This window comes from Lates calcarifer, linkage group LG5 (genome assembly GCF_001640805.2).
Source record: "Lates calcarifer isolate ASB-BC8 linkage group LG5, TLL_Latcal_v3, whole genome shotgun sequence".
NCBI classification, from domain to species: domain Eukaryota; kingdom Metazoa; phylum Chordata; class Actinopteri; family Centropomidae; genus Lates; species Lates calcarifer.
In genome coordinates this window covers 26028003-26054554 of record NC_066837.1, presented here as the reverse complement: position 1 = coordinate 26054554, position 26552 = coordinate 26028003, and the positions used below count along the sequence as shown (strand labels likewise).

The 26552-nt window shown below is 41.4% G+C and overlaps 3 protein-coding genes and 2 non-coding genes across 7 annotated transcripts; 3 read left to right on the top strand and 2 right to left on the bottom strand.

Annotated features, from left to right (window-relative positions):
- Nucleotides 1-387: 387 nt before the first annotated feature.
- Nucleotides 388-461, top strand: trnai-aau (transfer RNA isoleucine (anticodon AAU)). The gene has a single exon. It is a non-coding gene; the product is annotated as a tRNA-Ile (tRNA).
- Nucleotides 462-752: 291 nt separating this feature from the next.
- On the top strand, nt 753-824 carry trnaq-cug (transfer RNA glutamine (anticodon CUG)). Its single transcript has one exon. It is a non-coding gene; the product is annotated as a tRNA-Gln (tRNA).
- A 366-nt stretch (nt 825-1190) lies between these two features.
- Nucleotides 1191-6645, bottom strand: exosc9 (exosome component 9). The gene is made up of 12 exons (XM_018700990.2): nt 6464-6645; nt 6145-6239; nt 5541-5660; nt 5205-5307; nt 4932-5069; nt 4552-4634; nt 2816-2948; nt 2567-2655; nt 2330-2476; nt 2028-2212; nt 1852-1930; nt 1191-1729 (listed from the first exon to the last, which is right to left on the bottom strand). Exons 1-12 carry the CDS (start codon nt 6527-6529, stop codon nt 1669-1671), a joined length of 1299 nt encoding a protein of 432 aa, XP_018556506.1. The 5' UTR covers nt 6530-6645; the 3' UTR covers nt 1191-1668.
- An 832-nt stretch (nt 6646-7477) lies between these two features.
- clgn (calmegin) lies at nt 7478-17443 on the top strand. The gene is made up of 15 exons (XM_018700991.2): nt 7478-7706; nt 9258-9536; nt 9715-9788; nt 9996-10054; nt 10452-10593; nt 10739-10820; nt 10944-11136; nt 11340-11529; nt 11630-11743; nt 11873-12029; nt 13657-13872; nt 14038-14154; nt 14243-14390; nt 14497-14651; nt 15997-17443. The coding sequence occupies exons 2-15, from the start codon at nt 9258-9260 to the stop codon at nt 16069-16071; spliced, it is 2001 nt and encodes a 666-aa protein (XP_018556507.1). The 5' UTR covers nt 7478-7706; the 3' UTR covers nt 16072-17443.
- A 123-nt stretch (nt 17444-17566) lies between these two features.
- scoca (short coiled-coil protein a) lies at nt 17567-25131 on the bottom strand. Of its 3 annotated transcripts, none has more exons than XM_018700993.2 (4): nt 24903-25131; nt 20697-20768; nt 20524-20601; nt 17567-19414 (listed from the first exon to the last, which is right to left on the bottom strand). In XM_018700993.2, the coding sequence occupies exons 1-4, from the start codon at nt 24964-24966 to the stop codon at nt 19272-19274; spliced, it is 357 nt and encodes a 118-aa protein (XP_018556509.1). In that variant the 5' UTR covers nt 24967-25131; the 3' UTR covers nt 17567-19271. The 3 variants fall into 3 exon arrangements, with proteins under 3 accessions (XP_018556509.1, XP_018556508.1, XP_018556511.1); XM_018700992.2 differs by having other exon boundaries at nt 20524-20604; nt 24903-25124; XM_018700995.2 differs by lacking the exon at nt 24903-25131 and adding an exon at nt 22291-22461 and having other exon boundaries at nt 20524-20604.
- Nucleotides 25132-26552: the final 1421 nt, after the last annotated feature.

Here is a 26552-nt window from a genome sequence, read left to right as displayed (position 1 = left end):
TATCTAAAGTGTAATTAACTTTTTAGCCTTATCCTTTTCTAGGCTCTGTACAAATTCAATATTGTTTTAAACTACAGACTACATGTAAAAACAAATTTGTTATCTCAGAATTTTGCTGTATATTGCATTCCTGGTTTAAACAGTTAAAAGTTTTTGACACGTGTTGTAGCTGCTAGTCCAAAACTGTTAATGTTAGATAGCTAGCATGAGTGATGTATGTCAGCAAGGCCTGGCCGTAAGAGACTGAAGGAACACAAACGCAGGTGAGAGGAGTCTTAATCACCAATTATTTTCTTTGCTTTCTGTTTTGTCGCTTTGGTGCTTTTCGTCAAACGGGTGACTGTCCTCTGACACTTACTTAAGTGTTGTTAAAAGTCGTGAGGGCAAGGCCGGTTAGCTCAGTTGGTTAGAGCGTGGTGCTAATAACGCCAAGGTCGCGGGTTCGATCCCCGTACGGGCCAAGAGTTATTTTGATTGGTGCGCCGCTGGTCGGTTATTATTTTGGCTATAAATACAAATCCTTTTCATATCGGTTCATTGCTTTACCATCACAGTTATGCTAATTAGATGTATCTAACATTGCTAATAATAACAGCCTCAAAACTGTCAACGGAAACTGTGTATTGTCGTTCTCGACGAGAAATGCAGTTCATAGTCAGTAACACGTGCATTACTACAAAAACATTACAACGGCAATGATAAAGCTGTGATAAATGATAAATAACATTAGGGCAGACCTGGTATACAGTTATGGTTCCATGGTGTAATGGTTAGCACTCTGGACTCTGAATCCAGCGATCCGAGTTCAAATCTCGGTGGAACCTGATATTTTTGTCACTGTGTCAGTATCAAACGAAGCACGATGTTCATCGCTACCAGATGTTTAATATTGTCTGAGGAATAAAGTAAAGGAATTAAATGTAGCATATCTGAAGTGCTATACTATACAAGGGAATTGTTTCTGTCAAGAAATCATTTCAGGGATACTGAATGTGTTACCAATGAAATTATCATGTTTCACTATATTAAATCTGTGAACATCAGGAATTATTTATGAAATACTAAAGTATTTGCCATTCCAGTTTCAGTTGCCACTTTCTGGCATCACATATACTTCATGTAGAAAAATAATAATCTCTGTATATGTGCACTATTTTCAACCAAATGAGTGACTGAAAACACACAAAACCTACAAAAACGAAGAGTTATTTATTTTCTTTTTTATGTTGATTCACAATTAACACCACAGACCACATTTTTTTCTTACAAAATATACCACTTTGCTGCTCTGCTAAACACCAAACGGTGGTTGAGAATATTTTCTTTAATCATACCATCTAAAATTTGTCCTTATACATCATTTCATTGTTAAAATACATTATGTAACAAATCATACTCTCTACATTTGTAAGCAAAACTTGCTTCTGAGCTGACCACACAGCTACCAACAGATGTTAACTTTACTGAATGTTCTCATGTTGAGAATCCAGCACTTTTAAGTGTCTCTGTACTGTAATACTTATTTGATCCCAGTTCTCTGCTGTAACACACAGGAATCATTTTAAACCAGGACAGTCTTTATCATGAGGCGGTGCTGCAGTGTCTGGCACCGCTGTAGCTGTACATTAACACATATCCTGCTGCAGTGACCATAAATGGCTCCTTCATTCATTTTTTCTTGGATTTTGCTGCCCCCTTCTGGTGTGAACTGGATCTGGATCCTGTATTTCTGAGAAAAAGAAAAAAAGATGGATTAACCAAAAAAAGGACAATCCTCACATAAAGTGTATGTACCTCCTCAGTTTCTACCTACAATCTCATATATATAGAAAAGATGAAGAGTTTACTTACACAGGAGCTTTGTCTGATGTCTCTGGATGAAGTATGACCACTTCCTCCTCTTCACTGTCTGATATTTCAACCACATCTCCTATAAAGACAAAACAAAGTTTTTCAAAACAAAACATACTCACAGAATAATCATCTAACCTACATAATATTTAAATATGTTTGGGTAAAAGTCCTACCTCCTCTGCTCTCTTCCTTTTCATACTTTTCCATCTTTGATGCTTTCCCCTCCTGTTCTTCACCTCTGTTGCCATTTTCCTCCTCCTCTTCTTCCTCTTCGTCATCATCCTCCAGGCCCCAGGTGTTTTGCAGCCCCTGACCCACCTGACCCACACCTGGAACAGGCACCACTGGGGATGGTACCCTGGTTTGTATGGTTAAGGAGCCACAGTAGATACAGTATGGTGAAGCATCAGGAAAAAAGGACAGTTACAGATTTTAGTGGTGGATGCAGTTGTTATTCAGGTTCAGCTTAGGATACGTCTGAGGTGGGGCCTCTGCTTTCTGGACAATGTCATTGGCTCTTTCTGTTACATCCATCATCTCCACTGGAGACTCCTCCATTTTCAGAGCTGTGATTCGCTCCTGAGGAATAGACTCTGCAAAACCACACCTACCGCCTGCCTTCCTAGAAAATGTAAAAATACAGAGTATTGTCAACACCAGGACATCCAGAGTTTAATATGGTTTTATATGGTGAGGTGATGCTGCTGCGCACCTGGCTTTCTTGTCATTTTCCAGGGCTTTGCCGATGAGTTCTGTGATTTCAGACACTTTGACACTGGCAATCTTACTGCATCTCATGACCTTCAACACCAAAACAACAATTTAACTGATGATAAACTGTGAATATATTGAACACTAAGTGTGTTTTAAAGAGCAGCTTTTCTCTAATCTCATCTTGAACATAAATGATCTTCATAACTGCAACTAATATGACAACAACACTAATGTAGAGTTCATTCACCTGGTCCTTAAGCAGCATGATGCCCCCGCTGGACTGGATGGAACAGATTTCTCTGTGTTTGTTCATAGCAATCATCAGCAAGCCATCCATCACCCGCTCCTCCCGCTCACAGGGGTCCACTAGCAGATATGTTCTGCAGAAGTGTAGAAAGAGGAGTGAGTATGAGGGAGGCCTATGCTCATCTCAATACCAGGTGAGAAACATGTTAAGATTTAAGATATTGAGATAAGAGTGTCTGGTAAAATATGAACCTAGCTCTAGTAGGAGTGGAACTCATCTTTGCTTGTCACTCATAATGAATGCAACAAAATAATAGAGCAATGAGGGGAGGTCCGGCACAGGGACAGAAAAAAATCTATAATTTAATGGGACATGCAAAAAGGAATGAAAAGGAAGGAGACACTGAAATCATCAAAATCAAATCAAATCAAATTTTATTTATATAGCGCCAGTTCACAACAGAAGTTATCTCGAGGCACTAAAGATGATAGAAGGATAATTAGATAATATGTTTTGCTATTGCTATTCGATATCCTCAGTATTTACACCATACAATATATTTTACACCATCCACTCTGCAAGAAGTGTCGTCACTTCCTGAATTTACATATTTTAATAAATCTAGAAAATAACGCAGTATGATAAATTACTGTTTATTTCCATAATAACTGTAGTGTAAGAAAATATAAATGCTGTGTAAAGTTCTGTATTGTTAATACAATAACCCTATGTAAATTCATTTTCAGTTTAATGTTGTATTTCCATCTACTGCCTTATTCTTGATTTATTCTAAATTCTGGCATTTTTTAAACTTGGTTATACTCCAGCCTCTTTACCAGGTACACCTGTTCAACTGCTCGTTAACACAAATATCTAATCAGCCAAACACATGGCAGAACTCAATGCATTTAGACATGTAGACATGGTCAGCACGACCTGCTGAAGTTCAAACCGAGCATCAGAATGGGGAAGAAAGGTGATTTAAGTGACTTTGAACGTGGCATGGTTGATGGTGCCAGATGGGCTGGTCTGAATATTTCTGATATTTGCGTCACGGATGTGCAGCCAACAAATCTGCAGTGATGCTTTCATGTCAATATGGACCAAAATCTCTGAAGTATGTTTCCAGCACCTCGTTGAGTCTTTAGTAGGATATTTTTCTGAGCAATGTAAGCAAGTATTAGGCTACATACACCCCAAGTTTAGCAGGTAGAGCAGCCTGTAAGACGCCTGAGAGGCAAAGCACATGCACAAAAAGCGCTCAATGCTCCACCTACTGCTGCTTGCTAAGCTAAGCTTATTGCTTTGAGCACATGGTATTGACTAAGGGCAACTCAGATGAGTGTATCAACCCTTATATCAACTCAGATCCCTCATTTGGCTGACAGAGGCTGGACAGTCACAGAACAATGTTCAGAGAGAAAAGTGTAGCGGACATGTTCCTCCAATACCCAGTGGAAATGTGTATGAGGATAAGGTGTAAATAGCTACAGTTACACTGACTGAATTCTATGCTGCAGTTTTTAAATAGTGGTGGACACTGATTTTAAAAATGGTGAAGCAATGACCAGTTAGCATAATATGCACTGATTTTGGGCAAATCTTAGCAGGCGAGCTAATTTGAATTTTGTGATATTCTTCTCAATAATATCACTAAACTTTATAGATTTAAATTTTCATAAGAAATCTTAAACCTTTCAAAGCAAAGAATTTTCAGTTTAAATGTGGCACCTTACCCTTGCTGGAAGAAGGAGAAGCTGACACTGATGGGCATGTGGTAGATACTTAGAGGAATAGGGTCTCTCTCCTCTGGACTGAACTGATGGAGCACAGGAATAAATACAAAAATACAGCGGTCACTAAGTAGAACTGAAACTGTCTGAGAAAAGAAATCAGTTTTTCCATTACCTGCCATATAAAATTGGTCTGCATTATTTTTGTTTTAACCATAAAAAGACATGTAAACAAGCAGTGTTCATGATTCATCAGTAGTTCTGCTGTTAAGTCCAGGCAATACAATCATTTGATGGAGCAGTTTCGCGTTTGCTCCATCAGGAATTTCCCAGTAGATTCAGTGAAGCAGAGACACCACCTGCTGTGGTGGTTGCTGACTCACCACTGTGACTTCATCTCCCTGGATGGCGACGTCAGGGCGTCTGAAGTGGCACAGAGCAGTGATGGCGGCGATGCTGGCAGCATCCATCAGGTTCCCATCATGATTCAACATGTGGACATCCACTCTGATCTGCCACACCTGATCTCACACACACACACCCTGTCATTATAATCACAGTAGATGAGGGTTTTTTTCCCTTGTATGTATGCGTATGCGTGTGTGTGTGTGTGTGTGTGTGTGTGTGTGTGTGTGTGTGTGTGTGTGTGTGTTTACCTTTTCTCCAGACACCACACACAGGGACTCTGTATCAATGCACTTGGAGTTCCTCAGGCATCTCTCCAGCTGTCTGTTTAGCTTCACTGATAACTCAGACTGTCTGGAGAGAAAGGCAACCCCCACAGATGATTTACACTCCCTGCACTTACAGCTTGATTAAATGAACCACAGCACAAGTCTAATGTCTCTCAACTCCTTTTAAAATGTTAAAATGAGAAGAGAAATATTACCAGGAACGAAGAGAGAACAAGCCACATGTAATCTGTCAGATGTATTGGCAGAAATATAAATACAATTTAAATATTAAATGTTATTGCTTCAGTTTTTCCTCACCTGCCCTGTTCGAATGCTGGTGAGGCCATGGGCGACAGTTCGATGTTAAAGAACATGATTCCCTCGTTTGGTCGATTCTCTTTAGGAGCCACCAGCTCACAGGACACCTGAGCCATGACCCTGAACAATGCAGCACATTGATAATCTATTATCACTACATATATAAAACTGTTTAAAATAAATACACAATTCTCCATCTGAATAGGAGACTGATAGGGATGCAAAGATTCTCCAAACATGATTGGACCAAAATAGAAAATATTAAAATAGGCTCAAGGTGTAATGCTGACAAATTTACACACAGACTAATTATTTTGTGATGTACATGTTTTTAATAGTGAAATTAAAAAAACAAGGTTTGCTTTATGAATAACGTAATGAGAGCTGGCAGGGGGTTGGCCAGAGGATAGTATCGCTGTTCCGTATTGCGATACGAGACTGCGGACGTTTGTATGACGGTTTCAGAATCGTTACTCCCCTAGAAATGGAGAGCGCTTATTTTGATCTTCGTCAAAGCTTTTGTCTGAAGTCAAAGTGTTTCACGTTAATGGTTTCCCCTGTCAGACAATGCAAAGATTTTTATTTAATCTGGTCATAGATTCACCTGGTTCTCCCCAGGTCGACAAAGCAGCATCCATAGTCCGTGCCAAACGTGATCTTTATCTTTCTGTAGTCATAGGTCTGCCGTCCATCCAGCCGCTGCAGGGGGGAAGACAGGTGAGCGGAAAAGCACAACACTTTCTACTGAGAATGGACAACTCCTCTCTCAAAGCAGGAATCCATGACCCAAAGTCTCTAAAAACTGTAACACTAAAACCTCGAACTTCATTTCAAACCTTTCAAATTGTGTGTTTCAGATGAAAGCATCACTGGTGTCAATGGACCAGAGTAGAAACATAGGACATGTTGAGAAACCAGCCCACCTTTTTCTCCTCGATGGCTTTAAGCAGGAAATCCCGCTCACAGTTGGCAAGAGGTGTATCCTTCATCCTGCGGGGTTCTGTGAGGCTGCAGGTATGATATAACAATTTAATTCACAAAATTCACAACTGGAGATACCAAAGTTCCGATGAGCATGTGGCCGCCATCAATATTTTCTGAACTCTACCCCGGAAGTACATAATACATGCCATAGTAAAAGCTGGGGCAGTATCTTTGTTTCACTGGGCTCGCTTACAGTTATGGCTGCTATGTTTGTTTGTTTGTTTGTTTCTATTTATTTATTATGAACCAGATCAACGATGGTACTGTGTTCACTGAGCATCTTAGTAGAACTTACTACTTAAAAGCTTTTACTTTGAAATCCAAGTGCCGCGTGAGTCTCTGATGCATTTATGTGCTCAATGTAAGCTCGTAACTTGGACTTTTCTAAGTGTAAAGGAATTTTGAAACTTCGACTGAGAAGAGATGGAGGTTATGGGGGATTCTTGGAGTCCACTTCGGCAACAGAGTGGACCGGAAATACAACACAGAGGCTGTCTACAGGACGGCACAGGGCACATACTCTAATTCTTGAGGAAGCTTAGGTCCTTTTATGTGTGTAGCGAATGATCCTCTGCCAGTCTCTCGTAGCTAGTGCAATATTCTTCGCTGCAGTATGCTTGGGCAGCAGCATCAGAGCGGTGACACCCACAAACTGAACAGACTAATCAAGCGGGCTCTTCTTCTGCAAGTACAGTGTATCATAGTATATTATATTACCGCCATTGTACAGAGTAGATACAGCACACAGTATAACCAAGGGTCAATCTTTAGTCTATTACTAATATTTCTAAAATGAATTCAGTCTATTTAGTTATTCTACAGAATTTTCCTTTCATTGTTTTACATACACACACACACACACACACACACACACACACACACACCTCTCCAATTATTTTTTACCATTTCGGTGGCACGTGAAGGCACCATTCAGAGCCCATTTGCGCATGCGCTCTTGCAGGGACTCGCTCGCACTCATCAACCGCGCACCGTTATCCGGGCCAAGCTGTCATCTACGTTCCATCTTCACCGTCCGACAATCGTGTCTCTCCCAGCCGTACACGAGGGGCCCTGTTATCCTCTCAGGCGGCCAAACGCACAAGATACTTCCTCTGTTTTTTTCAAAGCAGGAGACACAGTGTCTATCGAGGAATTTTCCCTGAAGTCAGAAGAAGGCGCAAGGTTTGTTTGTGTGCGCTCATTCATTCTGTCCATCCCTCCCTGTGCGACATCACTGCTAATTTAGCGAGCTAACCATTGCTATCCATTCATTTCTTCTGGCTAATAAAAAAAATTCAGGCGCCTCTCACTTAAAAAATATGTTTGTGCTTATAACGCCAGAGCACGTTTAAATAGTGGACTCCTTGTATAAACCCCTGACTTTGCAAGCTGAGCTTATGTTATGCTAACGTTTGTTGTTTGTGATTGGCGCGCCGTCCAGTTAGCTAGCATTAGCTAGCGGAGCAGGTGCTGCAGTCAGAGCCGTTCATCTAAGAGTTTGGACATTGCAGTGCTCCATGGCAGCCATATTAGCTCCATAGCCCTGTCCTCTGACCTATCTTTTTTATGGACAGAAGTCATTGGTTAGAATAGAAAGACACAGAACTAACTATTCAGTTTCTACTCTTAACGTTGCTGGCTTCACCTCTGACTCAGTCTTATTACAGTGAAGAAGCCAATTCATTGAGGGCTCTCAACACCCCACTGACATAAACGTGCCCACTTAATATCTTGACTGTATTCTGGCAATGAAAAGATGTTGCTCAGAAGTAAATATTCTTACTTTTGAGGCACTAGGTTGATAGTAACCACTGCATCAAGCTTCTGAATTGTTAACATATACATGTTTTGTATACTCTCATATCAGAATCAGCTTTTTTCAGCCACCTCTTGTGTATGATGTGGCCAAGATTTCTCAAAATATCGTTTTGATCCTCCTGTGCTCTGATGTTAGCAAATAGGACAGCACCAGGGTGGGAATTAAAGTTAATTTGGAATTAAGGAGCGCGTGCTGTCTGCAATGATGCTTTTCATTTCCTGCTGCTCACAGCAAGAGCGAGCAGGTGTGGCCTCATCAATAAGAGGTCATTGAAGCTATTGTTTGGTGTAATAGATCTCAGTGTCGTACCATTATTCAGCAGCTTATCCTTAAGGTTTCAAATGCATATTAGGATGCTCACAAAGATTCTAATCCTGTGCATGTACATGTGCTACAAATTAGGATTAGTAAGGATGTGTAGTGAAGAGGAGGTGATGTATTTCAAGGAGGCTAGTTGTTTGCTACATATTTGAAAGCACAGATGTTTGTGGTACATTCTCAAAGGGAGTCTGTCTTTATGTTTTAATTGGATTGGTGGAAATAGATCACAGCAGAGAAGAGGCAGGCACAAAGTTATTATTATTATTTTAGAAAATGGTGCTAAAACATGAGATAAAGATGTGATCTGAGGACACAGGCCCTTCACTGTGCTAATGTGACCTCCATCTCTTCTATTTTTTTCTAACCCTCACCCACTCATCTCTCCATTTTACGCACTTGTGTTGCCCCCACCCCATTGCTGTCTCCATAAATAACATCTGTTTCACTAACACCTGCCTCTTCCTCCCAACCCCCTCCCTCATCCTCCCATACCACACCCTCATCACTCCAACTCTCACCCCTTGTCTCACACTCCCTCCACCCTCCTGCTATGACCTCCACCCGCTCTCTTTCTCTATGACCTCCACCTACAGATGAAGTTGGACAGGGGTTGGATGTGGTGCGTGCTGCTCCTGTCCTCCCTGGCTGTGGCCACCGTGGTGGCCCAGGAGAAGCCGTCGGAGGCTGATATTGCAGATGTGGATGACGATATGGGCTTGGATGAGGAGGAATTAAAGGTTCTCATGGCACAAGAGGAGACAGAGGAGGAGGCAACAGTGATGGATGAAGATCAGTCTGACGAGACAGATGGCAAAGGCACAGAAAGTGGGAAGGCTGGCAAGGCTGAAATGGATGCAAATGTCTCCTTCCAGGTCAGGAATGGGTCATAGGTCACGTAAAGGTCATCAGTGCAATTTTTAAAAAAAAAGATAGCCCAAAAGTAGATTTAAGTAGATCAAATCTTGGGGATGCTGGAAAGCTCTGTATTTAGGGAAAAATTGTATCTTGTTTGACAGCTTTTAATTTTTGTGTGGGTTTTTTGACCCCCAGATAACATACGTGACTCCCGTTCCCACTGGAGATGTGTACTTTGCAGAGACATTCGATGATGGATTGCTGGGCAGGTATTGCAGCTATTGCTCAAAATTTACCACCACCTGCTGATAAAAATACATCATAGATACATCATACATTTTTGATGCATGCTGGGATACATGAGCCTCCAATGGTATTGGGTGATTGGGATGATCTTACAGAATCAGTGGTCAAAGTGTGTTTGTGTGTGTTTACATTTCCTTGTTTAGAGTGTTTTGTCACATTGATCTTCACAGATGGCAGTTGTCAAAGACAGTGAAGGGGGACACAGATGATGACATCGCCAAATACGACGGTTTGTTGCTATTTTCTCCCCTCTGCTAATATAGACCTCCTGTATGATCAGATCTCATCTGTGATGTAAATAAGATATTTACAACCATGGGTCTTATTTTCATCGTTTTGGCCATCAGTCCTGTTGGTTAAAATAACACTTTACTTGGCAGCACAATTGCTGAGAAATGAGGTCACTGCACCTCAGCTAGAGACACTAAAAGTGTTTTTGATATTCTGTTGACTACACTAAAGCTGTTAAAAGCAGTGTCTGCAACCATACATCCCAGCAATTAAGATGAAGTAGTAGTAGTAAAGGAAGAAGTAAATTATCATCATAACCCATAGTCATGATCGGTATGACCATGAAAATAAACCCTCGGATGTTGAATGTCTGACCCTCTCCTCTCTGGCTGTAGGGAAGTGGGCTGTAGAGCAGCTGAAGGAGAACAAGGTTCCAGGAGACCAGGGCCTGGTGCTTAAGTCCCGGGCCAAACACCATGCCATCGCTGCAATGCTGGACAAACCCTTTGTCTTCCAGGATGAGCCCCTGGTCATACAGTAAGTCCAAACATGCATAGACACACACTACTCTCTACTCTTTGTTCTGCCAGCGGACCTTTGCAGTGGTCAGTTGCATTTTAGTGGTAAGTGTAGACATTGGTGACAAGACTTGTTGAATTGTTTTATCATGTTGTGGTTGTAGGTATGAGGTGAATTTCCAGGATGGTATCGACTGTGGTGGAGCATACATCAAACTGCTTTCAGACACTGGAGATCTCAGTCTGGTTGGTATTCACATTTTACTCTGCCTTACTTGTTGAACTGGGTAAAATTAGTACTGACTTCAAACTAAATAGACTCAAGATTCCTTTTCAGTAAATTCAGTTCTTGTATATTCTGCAATGAAGGAGCAGTTCCACGATCGCACACCCTACACCATCATGTTTGGACCGGACAAATGTGGTGAGGACTACAAGCTGCACTTCATCTTCCGCCACCAGAATCCTCTTAACAAAGACATGGAGGAGAAGCATGCAAAGAGGGCCGATGTCGACCTCAAAAAGTTCTACACTGACAAGAAGACTCACCTCTACACACTGGGTATGTAGTTTATTGGAAAATAATATATCTGTGTATTTATCTCTACTATTGTTGCTATGCAGTACCTACTGGTCTGACAAAAAACAAGATTCTTCAGGCATTAAAGCTTAAAAAACATCACTCTCACTACATGTTTTCTCTGCTTTTCTTATTGTTGTCACATATTCTCAAACACTGCATTTTTGCATTTTTCCTGTTGTCAGTCCTGAACCCAGACAACAGCTACGAAATGTTCATTGATCAGTCCAGCGTGAGCCGTGGGAACCTGCTCCACGACGTGGTTCCTCCAGTCAACCCTCCCAAAGAGATGGATGACCCAAATGACTCCAAGCCTGAGGACTGGGATGAGAGGGCCAAGATCCCCGACCCAGAGGCCGTCAAGCCCGATGACTGGTGACCACAGCCTCCATACTCATTGACAGAAAAGACTTTTTTTTTTTATTTCTGAGTGACCTTGGTAAACAACAGATGTGTGTGTGTGTGTGTGTGGCAGGGATGAAGATGCTCCTGCTAAGATTGAGGACCCTGACGCTTTGAAGCCCGAGGGCTGGCTGGATGATGAACCAGAATTTGTCTCCGACCCTAATGCTGAGAAACCAGAAGACTGGTAAGTACACTCTTTCTCAGGAGCTCCACAAAAACAAACCCACAACCAGCTTTTATGTTTATGTCATTTACACAAAGAAATGATTCAGCCTGACAGCTCCACTCTCTCTGTGTCTTCCACTGTGTGCAGGGATGAGGAGATGGATGGAGAGTGGGAAGCACCACAGATTCCTAACCCAGCCTGTGAGACGGCCCCTGGCTGTGGGGAGTGGAAGCGCCCTATGATCAACAACCCTCAGTACAAGGGCAAGTGGAAAGCTCCGCTGGTGGACAACCCCAACTATCAAGTAACAGCCTCCTTTGACTTTTATTTCACTGTGTGGGTCCAGAAAAGATACACACGTAGACACTGATCTCATTATCTTATATTTACTGTTATATTTACATTACTGCCCAAAAGTTTGGAATTACTTGGAAATGTTTTTGTTTTCCATGGAAACATGTGAAATTACTCTGAATAGGAAATATAGCAAATGAACAGGACATGCTGACATTGTCAGAGAATGTGTTCTTCAAACTTTGCCTTCATCAAAAAAAAAAACACCTTTTGCAGCAATTACAGCCTGGCAGACCTGAGGCATTCTAGCTGTCAATTTTTCAAGGTAATGTGATGAGATTTCACCCTATGCTTCCTGGAGCATCTCCCACAAGATGGATTGGCTTGATGGAGTCTTCCTCTGTACCACACGGTCAAGCTGCTCCCACAACACCTCAGTAGGGTTCAGATCCGGAGACTGTGCTGGCCACTCCATTACAGTCAGAATTCTGGCTGACTGCTTATTCTTTAAATATTGCGGACACATTTTGGAGGTGTGTTTTGGGTCATTATCCTGTTGTAGGATGAAATTGGCCCCAATTAAGTGCTGTCCACAGGGTATGGCATGGTGTTGTAAAATCTTGTGATAGCTTTCCTTCCTCAAGGTCCCTTCCACTCTGTACAAATCTCCTATTTTACGACCTCCAAAGCACCCCCAGTTGTTCTGCGTCTCACAAATGTTCTTCTGTTTGATCCAAAGACCTCAAACTTGAACTCATCTGTCCACAACACCTTCTTCCAGTCTTCCAGTGTCCAATGTCTGTGCTCTTTTGCCCATTTCAGTCTTTTCTTTTTATTGGCCAGTCTGAGATATGTTTTTTTCTTGGCAATTCTGCCATGAAGTGTGTTTGATGGGTACTATTTAGTGCAGCATCTTTGTCTTAAACTACACACTCTCAAATATTTGTCTTCTTACACGGTTGTGCATCAGGGCCTCCCACTCCTTTTTCTGTGCTCTCTAAAGGGAGTAGTTTACAGTATGGTGAAAGATTTTAAGTTTCTTCACAATTTCTCGCATTGAATAGCCTTCCTTTCGAAGCACAACAATAGACTGAAGGGTCTCTAAAGGAAGTTCTTTCTTTCTGGCCATTTTGAGCAACAACAACAACAAACAAACAACTGCTGATGCTTCAGATACTGAACTAACCTAAAGAATGTCATGCTCCCTTTTTTGCTCCCTTATTAGTACAATGGTGTTTAGCTATGTAACACAATTGCAAAAGGGTTTTCTAATAATCAATTAGCCTTATAAAATGATTAACTTGGATTAGCAGCCGTACAGGAGATTGATGCAAAGGACTGACAGTTGCTGATAATAGGTCTCTATGCAAAAATGTAGAACAATTTTTATCTGATTAATTTTAATGGAATGGATGAAATGGATGGAAATGGAGAAAACTGTTTGTGAATTGCATGAAAATGTGTTTTGATGGCAAGTGATCCCAAACTTTTGAGCAGTGTGTAGAAGACACTGAAGACACTGTTTGCTTGCTATGTTGTAATCACATACACAGGCTGTATGTTTGTGCTGCAGTTGAAAACATCTCGTGGTCTTTTTCTTCCAATCGTTCCCCTCACATTTGTTGTCTTCTCCCAAGGGAGTCTGGAAGCCGCGTAAGATCGATAACCCGGACTATTTTGAGGACCTGCAGCCATTCAGGATGACCCCATTCAAGGCTCTGGGCTTGGAGTTGTGGTCCATGACCTCAGATATCTACTTTGACAACTTCATTATCACCTCTCACAAGGAGGTGGCAGACCGCTGGGCCTCTGACAGCTGGGGGCTGAAGAAACTGGTGGCCAGTGCCAATGAGGTCAGTGTGATGTTTTGTAAGGGCAAGGGTGGCACAGTGCAAGGCCTTTACACGTACACATTCACACAATGTGTATATAATTTACCACAAGGCTGTCAGTTTCACAAATGCTCACTGCCTTTGCTCTCCGCTCTCTCGTCTCTCCTCACCCCACCATCCCACCAGCCGGGGATTTTTGCTCAGCTGATGATGGCTGCAGAAGAGCGACCGTGGCTCTGGGTAATCTACATACTGACAGTAGGCCTCCCTATTGGACTGGCTGTGCTCTTCTGCTGGCCAAAGGTACTGTGAACCTTCTGTGCAGTTCCTTGATTGTATATTTCTGATCATTTTCACCAGAAACGCCTCTTAATTCTTTTATACATCTCAGAAATCAGAAGATGACTACGTGTACAAGAAGGTGGATGTGCCCCGAGCTGATGTAGAAGAGGAGGAGGAAGAGGAGGAGGAAGAAGAAGAGGCAGCAGCAGAAGAGGAAGACAAAGCAGCTGAGACTACAGAGGGAGCAGCAGCTGCAGGTCAGACAATCCCTTGCTGGTGCTATATTGTGTTGTGCTTTTACTGCTACAGTTCTAGATCGTATTTCTTGATCCTCATTGTCATCACCTTTACTCTCACCTAAAGCCACAGAGGAAGCTGAGGAAGAGGAGGAGGACGGTGCTGATGTAGGAGGGGACAATCTAGAGGGGGATGATGATGACGATGATGAGGAGGAGGAGGAGGAGGAGGAAGAAGGAGAAGACGAAAGCAAAGCTCCAGAGAGAACATTAGAAGATGAGGTTAGTGGTTCTTTAAGTTTGAGTCTTACCCACACAGCAGCATGAGCTGATGGTGTTAGTAGATATTTGAGGTTCCCTGTGCATTCTGGGAATTAATACTTGGAGCCAGATTCTCAGATTTCACTACCAACTTTCTCTTCATTTCACCTTACCTTGATCTTTAAAATGGTTACATATTATCCAGTATTCATCTGGCTCAGGATCATATGTGATGTTTCAGTGTAATAGTTTAATTCATTCTTAGCGGAAACAAAAGTAAAATAAAAATTCATTTCAATGAAAAAGGTATAAGCGTCTTCAAAATGTCCAGCTTTGTCATTAAGTAGCAGATCAAAACATGATCTGAGAAATTTTAAGAAGTGTGAAATGTATGAAATATATTTTCACAACAATATATTAACTAGCACAGCTATTACAAGTCACTCCATCCGTTTGAGTGGGTCTGTTTGTCTAAAAAGTGTGAACTGGCAGCCACACATGGTAGGATGGTGGTTTTGCTCATGTCTCAGGTTTTTGGATTTAGTTTCAGCTGATATGTCATCCTGGTACAAGGAACTTCAAAATACTGTCAGCTTTAACTTGCAAGGTGCCATGTCATTGCAGTTTTTTACATTACTTTACAGACCTTTTTAGCATATCTTATCTCATTGTTTTGTGGCTACAGCTTTGTTCTGCAGCAGAAGGCAGCTATTCTCAGTGAAAATGCTACTGTCAGCACAACAGCAGACAGACAAAGATAGAGACAGTGATGAGCGCAGTGGCTTAGACAGCTGAAGAGCCAGGTAGTGTTTTTGAGTCAGTGGAGACCAGAAGAGATGTTAACAGCTTAAGCTCATGTTGCTCTGTGTCTACTGGATGTGAAAAATCAATCTATCATAAATTTTTTATGTATTGTAAATCCAGAATTATTTAGACCCACGTTTACCCATGTGCACAAGTTCATGTGTACATGCGTCACATTCATTTATTAATTCATTGATATTGTCACAGTGGCTTTTGTAGCCTACAGACAACACACTGAACAGGATCATTCCCTCACCTCCCCTCTGTTTAGACTACCTCCTGTCACTGACAGTGTGTGTCCTTGTCCTAGTGAGAAATGTGCACAGTCAGGCAGTCTGGCTGCTCTTGTTTTCATTTTCAGTGATTGCACTGATCACGCATTTCACGCTACTTGACAAGTCTTTTGAAAATACAATTTGATGAAATATCCATTGATAAAATTCTGAGTGACTCTACACATTTGTTAATAATTTGGTAAGTGTGGTAACAGTGATGTTTATGTCTCATCCATTAAATTAGCCTTTTTCCCTGCTCTTTATTTCACTCAAATTCTGGCCCACAGCCCAAGGAGGGAGGAGACGTTGGCGAAGAGAGCCACAAACAAGCTGTGAGAAAGAGGAGGGTACGGAAAGACTGAAGAGGTGAACACCACGCCCACTGTCTCCTTGCTCCCCCCAAATAGGGAGGAGGTGGAAATGCCGTATCTGCCGCCGCTCCCCCCCTCTCTGAGCGGAGCAGCATGTAATTCCTCCAAAACCACCTGGTAGCCTCCAGTCACCCTGGCTGCCCCCATCCACCCACCCATCACAGGTCTGCAGTGTCCCAAACCACATCCTGTATTATCCCCTCATCTCGTGTCTCCTCTTCCTGTCTACTCATTCAACTATCAGATAAATCCCATGGAGATTTTGTGCATTTAGCAGTTTTCCCTCCTCCCTCCTGAGCTTCCACGCTTTCTTCATCCCTCTTCCCCTCTATAAGCCATTGCTGTCAAAATGCCTGTCAGCCTAAAAAACCCCTGCCTCTTCCACCTCTGTTCCTGTTCAGCCCGTGTCTGTCAGTCTCCTCTCTGAATATATGCCATCATAGATCTACCAGTCTGTCTCCTCGGAGAGCGAAGGCAGCACAGAGCACCTGCACTGCTGTCGACAACAGTTGTTTGTACCATTTTGCAGCATATCATAGGGGCTACATCTCAGAAGTTAGATTTATTCTTGTGTCCTGTGTTTTAAAGAACTCATTTGAGGACACAGTTTGACAAAGTTCCTTCTTTGAAATTGTACGGGTTTCGAGAACAGGCCAGGAGGAGAGGACACCAGGCTGTGGGGAAAGGCTGTCTGAGATGTTACTGCAGTGTCAGAACATTTCAGTGAAAAGTCGCCTCAGCTTAGGTTTAAAAGATTACCTCTTTAAAAATGGATGTTCTGTTTAGATATTAGCTAGTTTGTAAAGAGCATCAGTTACTTTTATGTGTGTTTTTTACTAAGTTATAGCAATTTAAGAATTGAGGATTAGCACTGATAACCCTATTTATTGGTTTTGTTTAAATTTAATAATGCAGTGTTTTGAGTGACTTGAGGCAATTTTCTTAAATATGATATACCACTGATGAGCTTATTCTGAGCCTGGGCTTGTATAAAATGTTTTAAATAACTGACACTGTCAGCGCTTGGAGCATAGATAGATATTTCTGAACGCCTTGGCCATCAGATGTCAAAAAGACAGAATAAATATGTGGGATTCTGCAGCAAACAGCTGGATATTAAACCTGTGAAGACAAGTCTCATTCAGTCAGTACACAGCAGTGCTTTCCCTTAATATCTAGAGTAGCTGGAGTACAGATCTAGATTGTTGCTTGGGGAAGACACTGATGCTAATTTATTTGTTTTATATTATTGTCTCAAGCTTTTGTAGTTCACATTACTTGCCAGATGCTGGCAGATATCCCTGTTTACATTTGTTTGCAAATTGTACATTGCTCTTGAAAATAAAAGTATTTAATATGAAAACATTTTGTCTGTCTGATCAGATGTACAATTTCTTCACATTTTATAAAGAATCTTCTCTGTAGGATGATTGGGTTTTCTCTTGATCCACTGTGGGGTAACGTAGGTAACCAAAGAGCCAGAGAATAGTGATCTTAGGTTTTTATTAAAACAAAAACATTTAAAGGCAAAAGTGCAGGGTGCCTACACACAAGACAAGATGGTACCAGGGTGTGTGTAGGTAGCACATATTCCACATGTCAGAAAATAATGTCATACTACTGTACAACAACTGTTAAAAATATCAAAATAACCTCAATAGATTACAGAATATACAGTGTTTAAAGTCTCCTGTAACATTACCACCTTCTTCAACCAGCACCAAAGTCCCTTGATGTTTACACACGAATCATTGCTTTCCAGACGTCACTGTACTGGATACTAAGACTTGTTCAGATTATGTTGCTATTCATCACTTATCCCTTTGTTTTTTTATCTGAGGCAGCAGAGGTCTCAGAGGACACACCCTCAACTCTGCTGTATAGTCAGGACATCAGAGCATTTTACCGTCAGGCCCATCATCTGGCAGCCAATGTATTCCAGGCCTGACAGAGTGGATCAATAGCACTCAAGGCCTCTTTACTGCTTTTGTTGTTGCAGTTAAAGGGGAATGCATCTCTTTTTCTCTTTCCTTCTCATCTCCCTGTCTCACCTCCTCCTTGTGTCCCCTCCAACTTATCACTGTTACAGGATAAGGACACAAACTGTGACATGCCTTTATGGCCTCACCACTTCCTCTGTCAGTCTTGCACTACAGTCATCTATGACTTTAAGAAACAAGAAGTAAGAAATTTAAAGGGTTGCAAATACTTTTAAGTACATAAAGAAAGTCTTGTTATTGTGAGTTAAAGCTCAACCCTACACTTCTCTAGAGTGCCGGTAAACACAAACTTTGTTTCTCTGTGCTTAGATTGTTGCAGAGCTCTCCATGGTACCTGTATATATCTATTATCCTCCTATTGTTAAGCAGTTCTCAGTAGTAGTCTGCATTTCAGTGATTATTAATTGGATCTCATTAGATATGCTAAACTGCTCAACTAAAAGAAAATAATTTCAGAGGTGTATTACTCATACATGCTATCTAAATATGTTTTTCATTTTCAGTAATACTGTCCAGTTTTCCAGCTCTTAAGTGGAGGAATACGGTCACGCTTAACAATATATAGACATGATGACATCTGAGAGCTACCAAACTCAGATCCAGCTGATGTAGAAAATACTTTACAAAAATAAATAATAAAATAAATGTTGAAAATGAGGTTCACGGTCAAACAGTATTTGTAATATTCATGGTTTGTTTTAGCCCACTCACAGATCAGTTGATACAGGAACACTGTGTCAGAACTTTGGGAAAACCACAGAAAATTCAGAATTGTCCTCAGACAGGAAACCAAGCAGGCAAAACATAGCTAAGAATTATTCTACAGATACTACCTGGACAGAGCATTAAGAAGAAACATAAGGTACAAATGACCCTTAACCACTTCATATACAGGTTTTTGTGTCAGTGGTTAAAGGGTGAAGTCTACCTCGTCTGTAGTGTGGAGAGGAAGCTGCTGCTAAACAGACCTGGGGTCAAATATACATGAAATTCGCCTTTTTCTCAGCCAACTGGACAGGTGACAGAGTCAGTTTATGTTTTCAATTGTTATTATTATAATTGTTAGGTTTGACTCAAAACACCCAGGTCTGCAGAGAATATAAACCCCTCTCCATGTCTTCATAGTGGGTTTCCTCTCCCCACTGCTGACCTGGGACCTCCATGTTTTTTTTTTTTCTTACCAAAGGTAGCTCACTTCCGTTTGCTTTTAGTGTCGGTAGTCTGGAAGACGCTGGAGGCCGACATGAGGTTCTCAATGTACTGACCAAGGACCTGGTTCTCCGACTTTAACTTCAGGTTCTCCTCCTTGACTGCATCCACTCGCGCTGACAGGTCTGGAAAAGAAATAACAGCAAACTAAAATACTGAATTCATTACTGTCGAGCAGAGTCAGTGATATCCACTTGCCATGTCTTAGGGTCAGCCTGTGTTTGAAAAGAAGTAGTTAAGATGACGTGATGTCTGACCACATCGGATGGCCACACCTGAAGGTCAGACTCGGCCATCGGAGAGAGGGGGCAGTATTGTTCAGTCTTGGGGACACAATTTCAGACAGACTCTCCTGGGAAGCATTCATACTACTGCACTCAGTTGTTCACATAAAAAGTGACAGAAATAGTTGTGTAACAAAGTGAAGATGAGCACTAGACAGAAAAGTTCAAACTAGAGCTGCAATGCTTAAGTAATTAATTGAACAGTCAATCAATAATTGATAACTGATTCATTGATTCAGCCTGCTTTTTTCAAAGCTACTCAACAATCTCCAGGTTTAATCTACATTTCAAACCTGCCTCACTGGCTAATTGAACAATAAATGCAGCTACTAAATCTTTAAAGACACTTTGAGCAGGTTGTAAAAGATTTCCTGAGTTCACAGAGAAGCTTTGCTAAATCTCAAATAAGGGTTAAATATTGTGAGAAAACTAAATCTAAAACCTGAATTCAGCTCTGAAAAAGATTTCTCTGACTTTAATGTTGCCAACTATCATCACTTGTACCAGCTGTTATCTGCCATCCACTGGATGAAACCTTGTGTTTATGTGTGTGTGAAGGAGAGACAGAGAGGGTGCACAACAGAGGTAGGTGCATTAGTACGGGATGATATCAAGACAGCAGAGGAGCAACAGAAAGAAAAGAGCAGCAGCTCAGAGAGAAACATCCAGTTTTTTTAAAAACCCATGTTGAAACTGAAAAAATGATTTAATGGAGAGAACAAGTGCAGTGTTGTCTTTAATCTGGTCTGTATTAAATAGACTTTTGGTTATATCTGAGTGCATTTTATCGGGTTTCTGTGAGTTACATTCTAGACTATAAGAGTCATCAAATGACTTCAAAAAATCCTGTTAGCAAATCAGAACACATGATTTTGAAGTCTTTACAAACTTTTCACCAACTATGGGGGCAGTTTTTCACAGAAAAATACAGAGCAGTGTTTATGTTTTACCTTCCAGTGTGTGCTGAAGCTCCAGAACCTGATTTATTAACCTTGTCTTCTCCTCCATCTCCACCTGGTTCTCCATGTCTCCTTAGACAGACACAGACAGTGATGCTATTTACACACAATTACAACACATTATCTTGTGGTTATTAAATGATGCAACTACGTATGCAACATACCATCTATGTCGCAGTTCATGATGGAAAGCTCGTTCTCCTGTTTAGTATACAGGACTGCAGATTCACTGTCCACTGAAAAAAAACAAAGGACAGACACTGTGAGCTCCATAAAGCAGTCATACCACTGATGATTAGGTGCTATTAAAAGAGATACAAATACTACATACAGGATTTCTGCAGTTTTGTTTGTTTAACTGAGGTGGTAAGTCACTCAGATCCTGACACATGTTGTCTTGTGATTGATTCAGTTAATAGATGATTACCAATACGACAGTCACTTTAGACACATGGCATTTGTTGTGTGAAATAGTACATTTAATATTTAAGATCATTAAGGTATTTTTATATTAGCAGAGGTGGACTGTTATCCGTTGTAATATGAATCACTCAACTTCACTCATAGTTTTTTCTGGTGAAATGTCAAGCCCAGTATACACCTGATTTCTGACCCATCAACTCCCACATCTGGACTGATTCTGTTTTTCTGTGTGTGTGCCAGGATTGGTCCTGATGTGGAGGTAACATGTGTCATGTCATGTTGTAAGTGTGTCGGGCTCTGGTCGAGGAACAGGACGCATATTGAGCCAGAAGACACACAAATGCAACAGAATCCAAAAATCTGAGTGAGTGAGTGAGCGAGCGAGTGTCTGTCTGTCTGTCTGTCTGTCTGTCTCTGTGTGTGTGTGTGTGTGTGTGTGTGTGTGTGTGTGTGTGTGTGTGTGTGTGTGTGTGTGTGTGTGTGTGTGTGTTGGTAGCAGGGTGGAAGCAAACACCGCACCCAGGCTGTGGGATGATGCGATGATGCTGCCTGGTGCTGCTGACCCGCAGAAGTATCAGTGAAATGCCTGTTAATTCCTTCGATATGTGCAGACTTGTGTGCGTGTTGCTTACTTTTCAACAACTATATGTGCTTTGCCATTACATCCACAAATAAATTACAATTACAGCAGTACATTCATCCAACACATCAAAACTCACACCCGCTGTATTATAGGACAGCCACTCGATTAGCGGTTAGTTGTTACTTTTGCTACTATGGCCCTTCTTCGCGTATTTCTTCACCACCTCAGCGAGACAGACCCCCTGAGTTCGATATCTGTAAACAGATTAAGCAGACTCCACACCATACCCTAAGAACGCGGGTGAATTGTTTCTAAACTTGCAAATACGCCGTCACGTGTAGTATAAGATCGCGGGTTGATCGACGAGGAGGCTGCCAGCAAACATTTTTCAGCCAAAATGGGCAAACGCAGATCACGAGCGGACATGTCCGATAATGGACGCGTGGATATTAGCTATACAAGCTAGCTCTGTCGCTAGCTAAAGCATAACAACTTCAACACCAAGTGCAAGGTTTGTGTGTCACCAGAGGCAAATAAAACGAGTCGCATATTTAGCATATTGATAAACACAGAATACTGACAAACACAGTTTATAACGAGTCACTGGACATCGGGTGAAGAGCTGCTAACGGCTACAGCTGTGGCTAATTAGCTTTAGCTTTAAATGTTAATGTAAAAGCTGACGGGGATTTGGCCCCTCAAAAATTTCTGCTAAATGCAACAACAAGACAGCTAAGCCCGTTCAGACTCACCTAACGCAAGAATTCACCCGTGTACCCAGACTGAAGGCTCTGTGGTGGTGATGGTGCTGTTAGCTCTTCCTCACCATGAACATCGTCATCACGACCTCACTGTTTGCACCCTTACAGGCACTGGTGTGCACGTGACCACACTGGCCGACAGGGGGAGCAACTACTGCACACAGACACATAGATATACACACATTAACACACTCAGACACACACACACTCGCTGCAGTCCTAGCAGATGCTCAGGCACACAGTCTTCCCCTGGTAGCAAATCACACACGTACGTAGACAGTCATAGCAGCAGTTGGCAATGAAAACCTGACCAGCAATGTCAGCCCTCAGCAGACCTTTCTGTGTGTGTTTGTGCTGTCTGTCCACCTGTCTGTATGCATGCATGGAGTATTTGCTGGGGTGTGAACATTAAATATATACGTGTGTGTGTGTGTGTGTGTGTGTGTCTGAGCTGTCTCTGCTCGCTCTGAGGAGTCCATATGCTGCTGCTTGTTAGCCAAACCAAACCCTGGGGACACTGCTGCTTCAGCCAATAGACTTCTATGTCCAGTCTATTCTGTCTCCATCTTTTGCTCAGCCTCTCTTTTGCCTTCTTGCTCGGCGTGTCTGTTTTCCAAACCCTGTGAGATATCACTGGCTAAAAGTGTCAAAACCGTTGTGCGCCCATCTGCTAACATTTCTAAATATGTGCTTTTCAGCTCTTTTTGAAAGAGAATTTATTCATGACAAAGCTGTGAGTGAACACGTAAGAAATCCAACCTATAAACAACTAACAAGTAAAGATTTGAGAGTCTACAGGGGAGATATGTGAGGAGAAAACACATCTTTGTAATGATGAATGCTAAAATATAAACTAATGAAAGAGTAGCATAAGTAGAGAAGATTAAGTCAGCTAACTCACTCAGTAATCTCAGTAACACAACAATAAAGAAGCCAACAAAAGCTGCTGGTCATACCAGACCAAGTAAGGCTGTGGAGGTGCGTATAAAATCAAGCAAATTCTGAAATTAACTTTTTATTTGTAAGAGGAAGATTGTATTTTTTTTCTTCTTAAAAAATTGCACAGTCTCACTTAAAATTAAATGTTACCATTATAAAATGAAATGAAATGCAGTTCAGCAACTGCATGGCTAACCTTTGCCTAAAATGTACAAGATAATTTTAGGGACAGTTTGACATTTCCACAACAGTCATTATGTTTTCTACCTTAGGAAGTGGAAGCAAAGCCCAGCAGCAGCCCAGCCAGTGTAGGTGTAACGGGGGTTCATTTTGACTGTTGATTGACGGACAGAACTCTCGATCATGTCTTACGCAGGTTATATGAAACAATGTCTCCAGCAAAACATTGAGCCTTTTCAAAATAAATTTTTGCATTTTTGCGTGCCCCCAGTTTAAACTTTTCTCAAAATCTAGTCTTGACACCTGCATTATGTCATATTGTGCTCATATGGTGCATATTCTTGGGGGAAAATGCTGTTGTAGTCTCCAAATGTGAGATTATGGTCATGATTCTTGCCTGTCTGTGATTACAAATCTCAGAGTCATGCATGTTGATTATCAATGAAATTGATATGTGATGGATTGGCTCCAGCCCCTCCACCTGCAACCCTTAAAGCATGAGTGGTATAGATAATGGATGGATGATGATTGGTGATGGCTCAATAGTTTTGTTGTTTATTTCCATGACTGTGCTCAGTTGCGAATTTAAAGCACCAAACTGCTGTTACAAACATATTGTAAACATTTTACTCTAAACTCTAAAGGGAATGTAAGGGGTATGGGGCCACATGCATATTCCTTCCGTTTGTTTCAATGTGTTGCAAATGCTGGTCAGACACAAACAGATATAAAAAAAAAGATATAAAGACAGTGATAGTTTTTGCTACAATGCCAGAGAGTATGTATGAGCTAACTGTAAGATACACAGTAAACACAGCTGGACACAATTCATATAGTAAGGATTCAGACTGGGGAGGGAATGTCCCTAATGTCATAGGTTTTTAGATAAATGCTCCTCATCCTCATACACACATTAGTCACTGCGTGTGTGTGCAAATAAATGTCTATTAGATATGCAGAGAATGCCACAAACCAAGCAATGCAGATTTGTTTGGAGCCACACCTCAGTCCTGTCACACACATAATACACCCACATAACCACTCTGGTTTTACAAGCTGTTTGTCTCTGCCTCATTGCCCTTTGTTCACTCATATACTTATAACAGCTGCTTCAACAGCCTGTCACATGTGCTGTCACTGACAACAGATAAATAAGTATATGATGAAATGACGCATTACACCCATAGTAATGTATTTTTCAACAGCAGGTCTGTCCAAACATCTCAGTAACTTATCTCTACATATGACATAGGAATGCACATTTAAAGGAGAGTTTGCAAGGAGGAGCTCAGAGGTGTAGAAAGTCCTTGTCTTTGTCTCCAGAGATCTCATCTAACATGTTGAGAATTCAAGTTTGCGTAATGTTCTGACTGGTTAAAGCTCTACATTAAGCAGCTGGTTAAACTGAGCTAGATGCAGATAACAAGAAGCTACTGCGTTGTAAACAATTGAACAAATAACTGAATAGTCCCTTGAGGTTTTACCTGTGTCATCTACCAGAGAGATGTTGGTGAATGTTCCATCATCCTCGTCCAATTCAGTCTCCATGGCCTGACTCTCCTTTTCTTCCTCCAGCTTTCTTTTTGTTTGTTTTTTATCTCACCGAGTCAGTCATTACTGTTTTGACTTTCCAGTTTTTGTCACTCTGTCTCTTTCTTTGTGTAAACTTTGCTCTCGTCTCTGTCTCTCTTTTCGTGTCCTTTGGCCCTGCCTCCTCACACACCTGCTGCCTGAATCATTCACATTGTCACGGTTACCAGCCCTACCTGACTGGCGGCTCAGGTTACAGAGTTGTCATGGGAATGGGTCACCATGGAGACCACTGGACCAAAACATAGATGAGACAAAACTGCTCCAGCAGGAAACTATCAGGGGTCAAAGTTTAAGCTCCAGTAAACTCACATGAAAGGGTGCTATAAAGAAAATATATACACACACACAGGAGTGGATGCAGACACTTGGTCACACATTAACTTGAAAAGTGTGTGTTGTTAATGCAGTGCTGTAACACACACAATATGAACTGAAGTCAGATCTTTGCAGTGAGTTTGGTGTTTAAACCTGAGGCTTCAGTGCAGAGTTGACCTAAAATGACTGGAGGGGACATGGGTGGGAAACTGGTTTCAGTAGATCTGTGGGAGCAGGCTGCACTCTGGTGGTTAATGTTGAACACTGCAGATAATGTCAATGACAGAGACTCCATTATGTTCCCGTGACAGTGCAGTTTACACATACATACTCAGCAATGAAGAAGAGCTTTCTTGGCTTTCATGGTCTAGTAGTTGTATACTGATGAGAAACCACTGATAAGGACAGTCTGATTATAAGAAATATATTTTTGGCAATTTAAGAAAACATGGTAAACCTGCAACTGAGGTAGTGGTACTATTATTTATTACTAATATTATGGCAATAGTTGTACTTAAAAAAAACACAGAGAGGACGCAGAATAAAAAGAAAGAAAGAAATAGAGGAAATAGGTCCCACTGTGAAGTGCAAAAACATCACATAAATAGAGCATGAAAGTTCAGTTTTGACTCTGTTTCTGGTCTGGACTCAGGTTGACCCAATGTACTTCCAACCACGTCCTCTAGAAATGATGTCTATGTACTTATAACAATTTGCAACAGCAACAAGTCCTCCAACCTTAATGACCATGTAGGCTATTTGTCTCCACATATTAACTGTTAAAGGGGCTATTTGTACGTTTTCTCTGCTGCTGAATGTGGTTTCTTGTTGGGAGCAGGTGGTGGTGTTTGCCACGGGCCTCAGTCATTGTATTTACAATACAAGAGGTTACAATATGCCCTGAGCAGCACTTCTTCTTCAGGGCAGACAGGGCAGGCTCTATCGGAAATTGACGAGATGGACAGATGGACAGGGCTAGCTGGTTAGCCATTGCCATTGCTTTCCATTGCTGAAGACAGCTCTGGGACTAGACTGGTAATGCTAAAACATGGGCTAGCTAGCAACAGCAAAAAACAAACAAACAAAACAAACAAAAAAAATAACTCCTTTAAAAATGAGTTGAAAAATAAATAACTAAGCCTTTTATGATGTGCTATGGTTAAGGTTTAGTTAGATTTAGGGAAAAATAGAAACAGAAAACAAAAGTGGTCTCCTGTGTTCCAATG

Coding starts and splice junctions, on each gene's coding strand:
- exosc9 (XM_018700990.2), bottom strand. CDS start 6,529: ATGAAGGATACACCTCTTGCCAACTGTGAGCGGGATTTCCTGCTTAAA. Junction 5,308..5,540: donor CCAGCATTCGAACAGGGCAG/GTGAGGAAAAAC, acceptor CTTTCTCTCCAG/ACAGTCTGAGTTATCAGTGA. Junction 2,656..2,815: donor TCATGCTGCTTAAGGACCAG/GTGAATGAACTC, acceptor TTGGTGTTGAAG/GTCATGAGATGCAGTAAGAT.
- clgn (XM_018700991.2), top strand. CDS start 9,258: ATGAAGTTGGACAGGGGTTGGATGTGGTGCGTGCTGCTCCTGTCCTCC. Junction 9,789..9,995: donor GATGATGGATTGCTGGGCAG/GTATTGCAGCTA, acceptor TGATCTTCACAG/ATGGCAGTTGTCAAAGACAG. Junction 10,594..10,738: donor GATGAGCCCCTGGTCATACA/GTAAGTCCAAAC, acceptor TTGTGGTTGTAG/GTATGAGGTGAATTTCCAGG.
- scoca (XM_018700992.2), bottom strand. CDS start 24,966: ATGGAGACTGAATTGGACGAGGATGATGGAACATTCACCAACATCTCT. Junction 20,605..20,696: donor CATGAACTGCGACATAGATG/GTATGTTGCATA, acceptor TGTCTGTCTAAG/GAGACATGGAGAACCAGGTG. Junction 19,415..20,523: donor GCTTCAGCACACACTGGAAG/GTAAAACATAAA, acceptor TTTCTTTTCCAG/ACCTGTCAGCGCGAGTGGAT.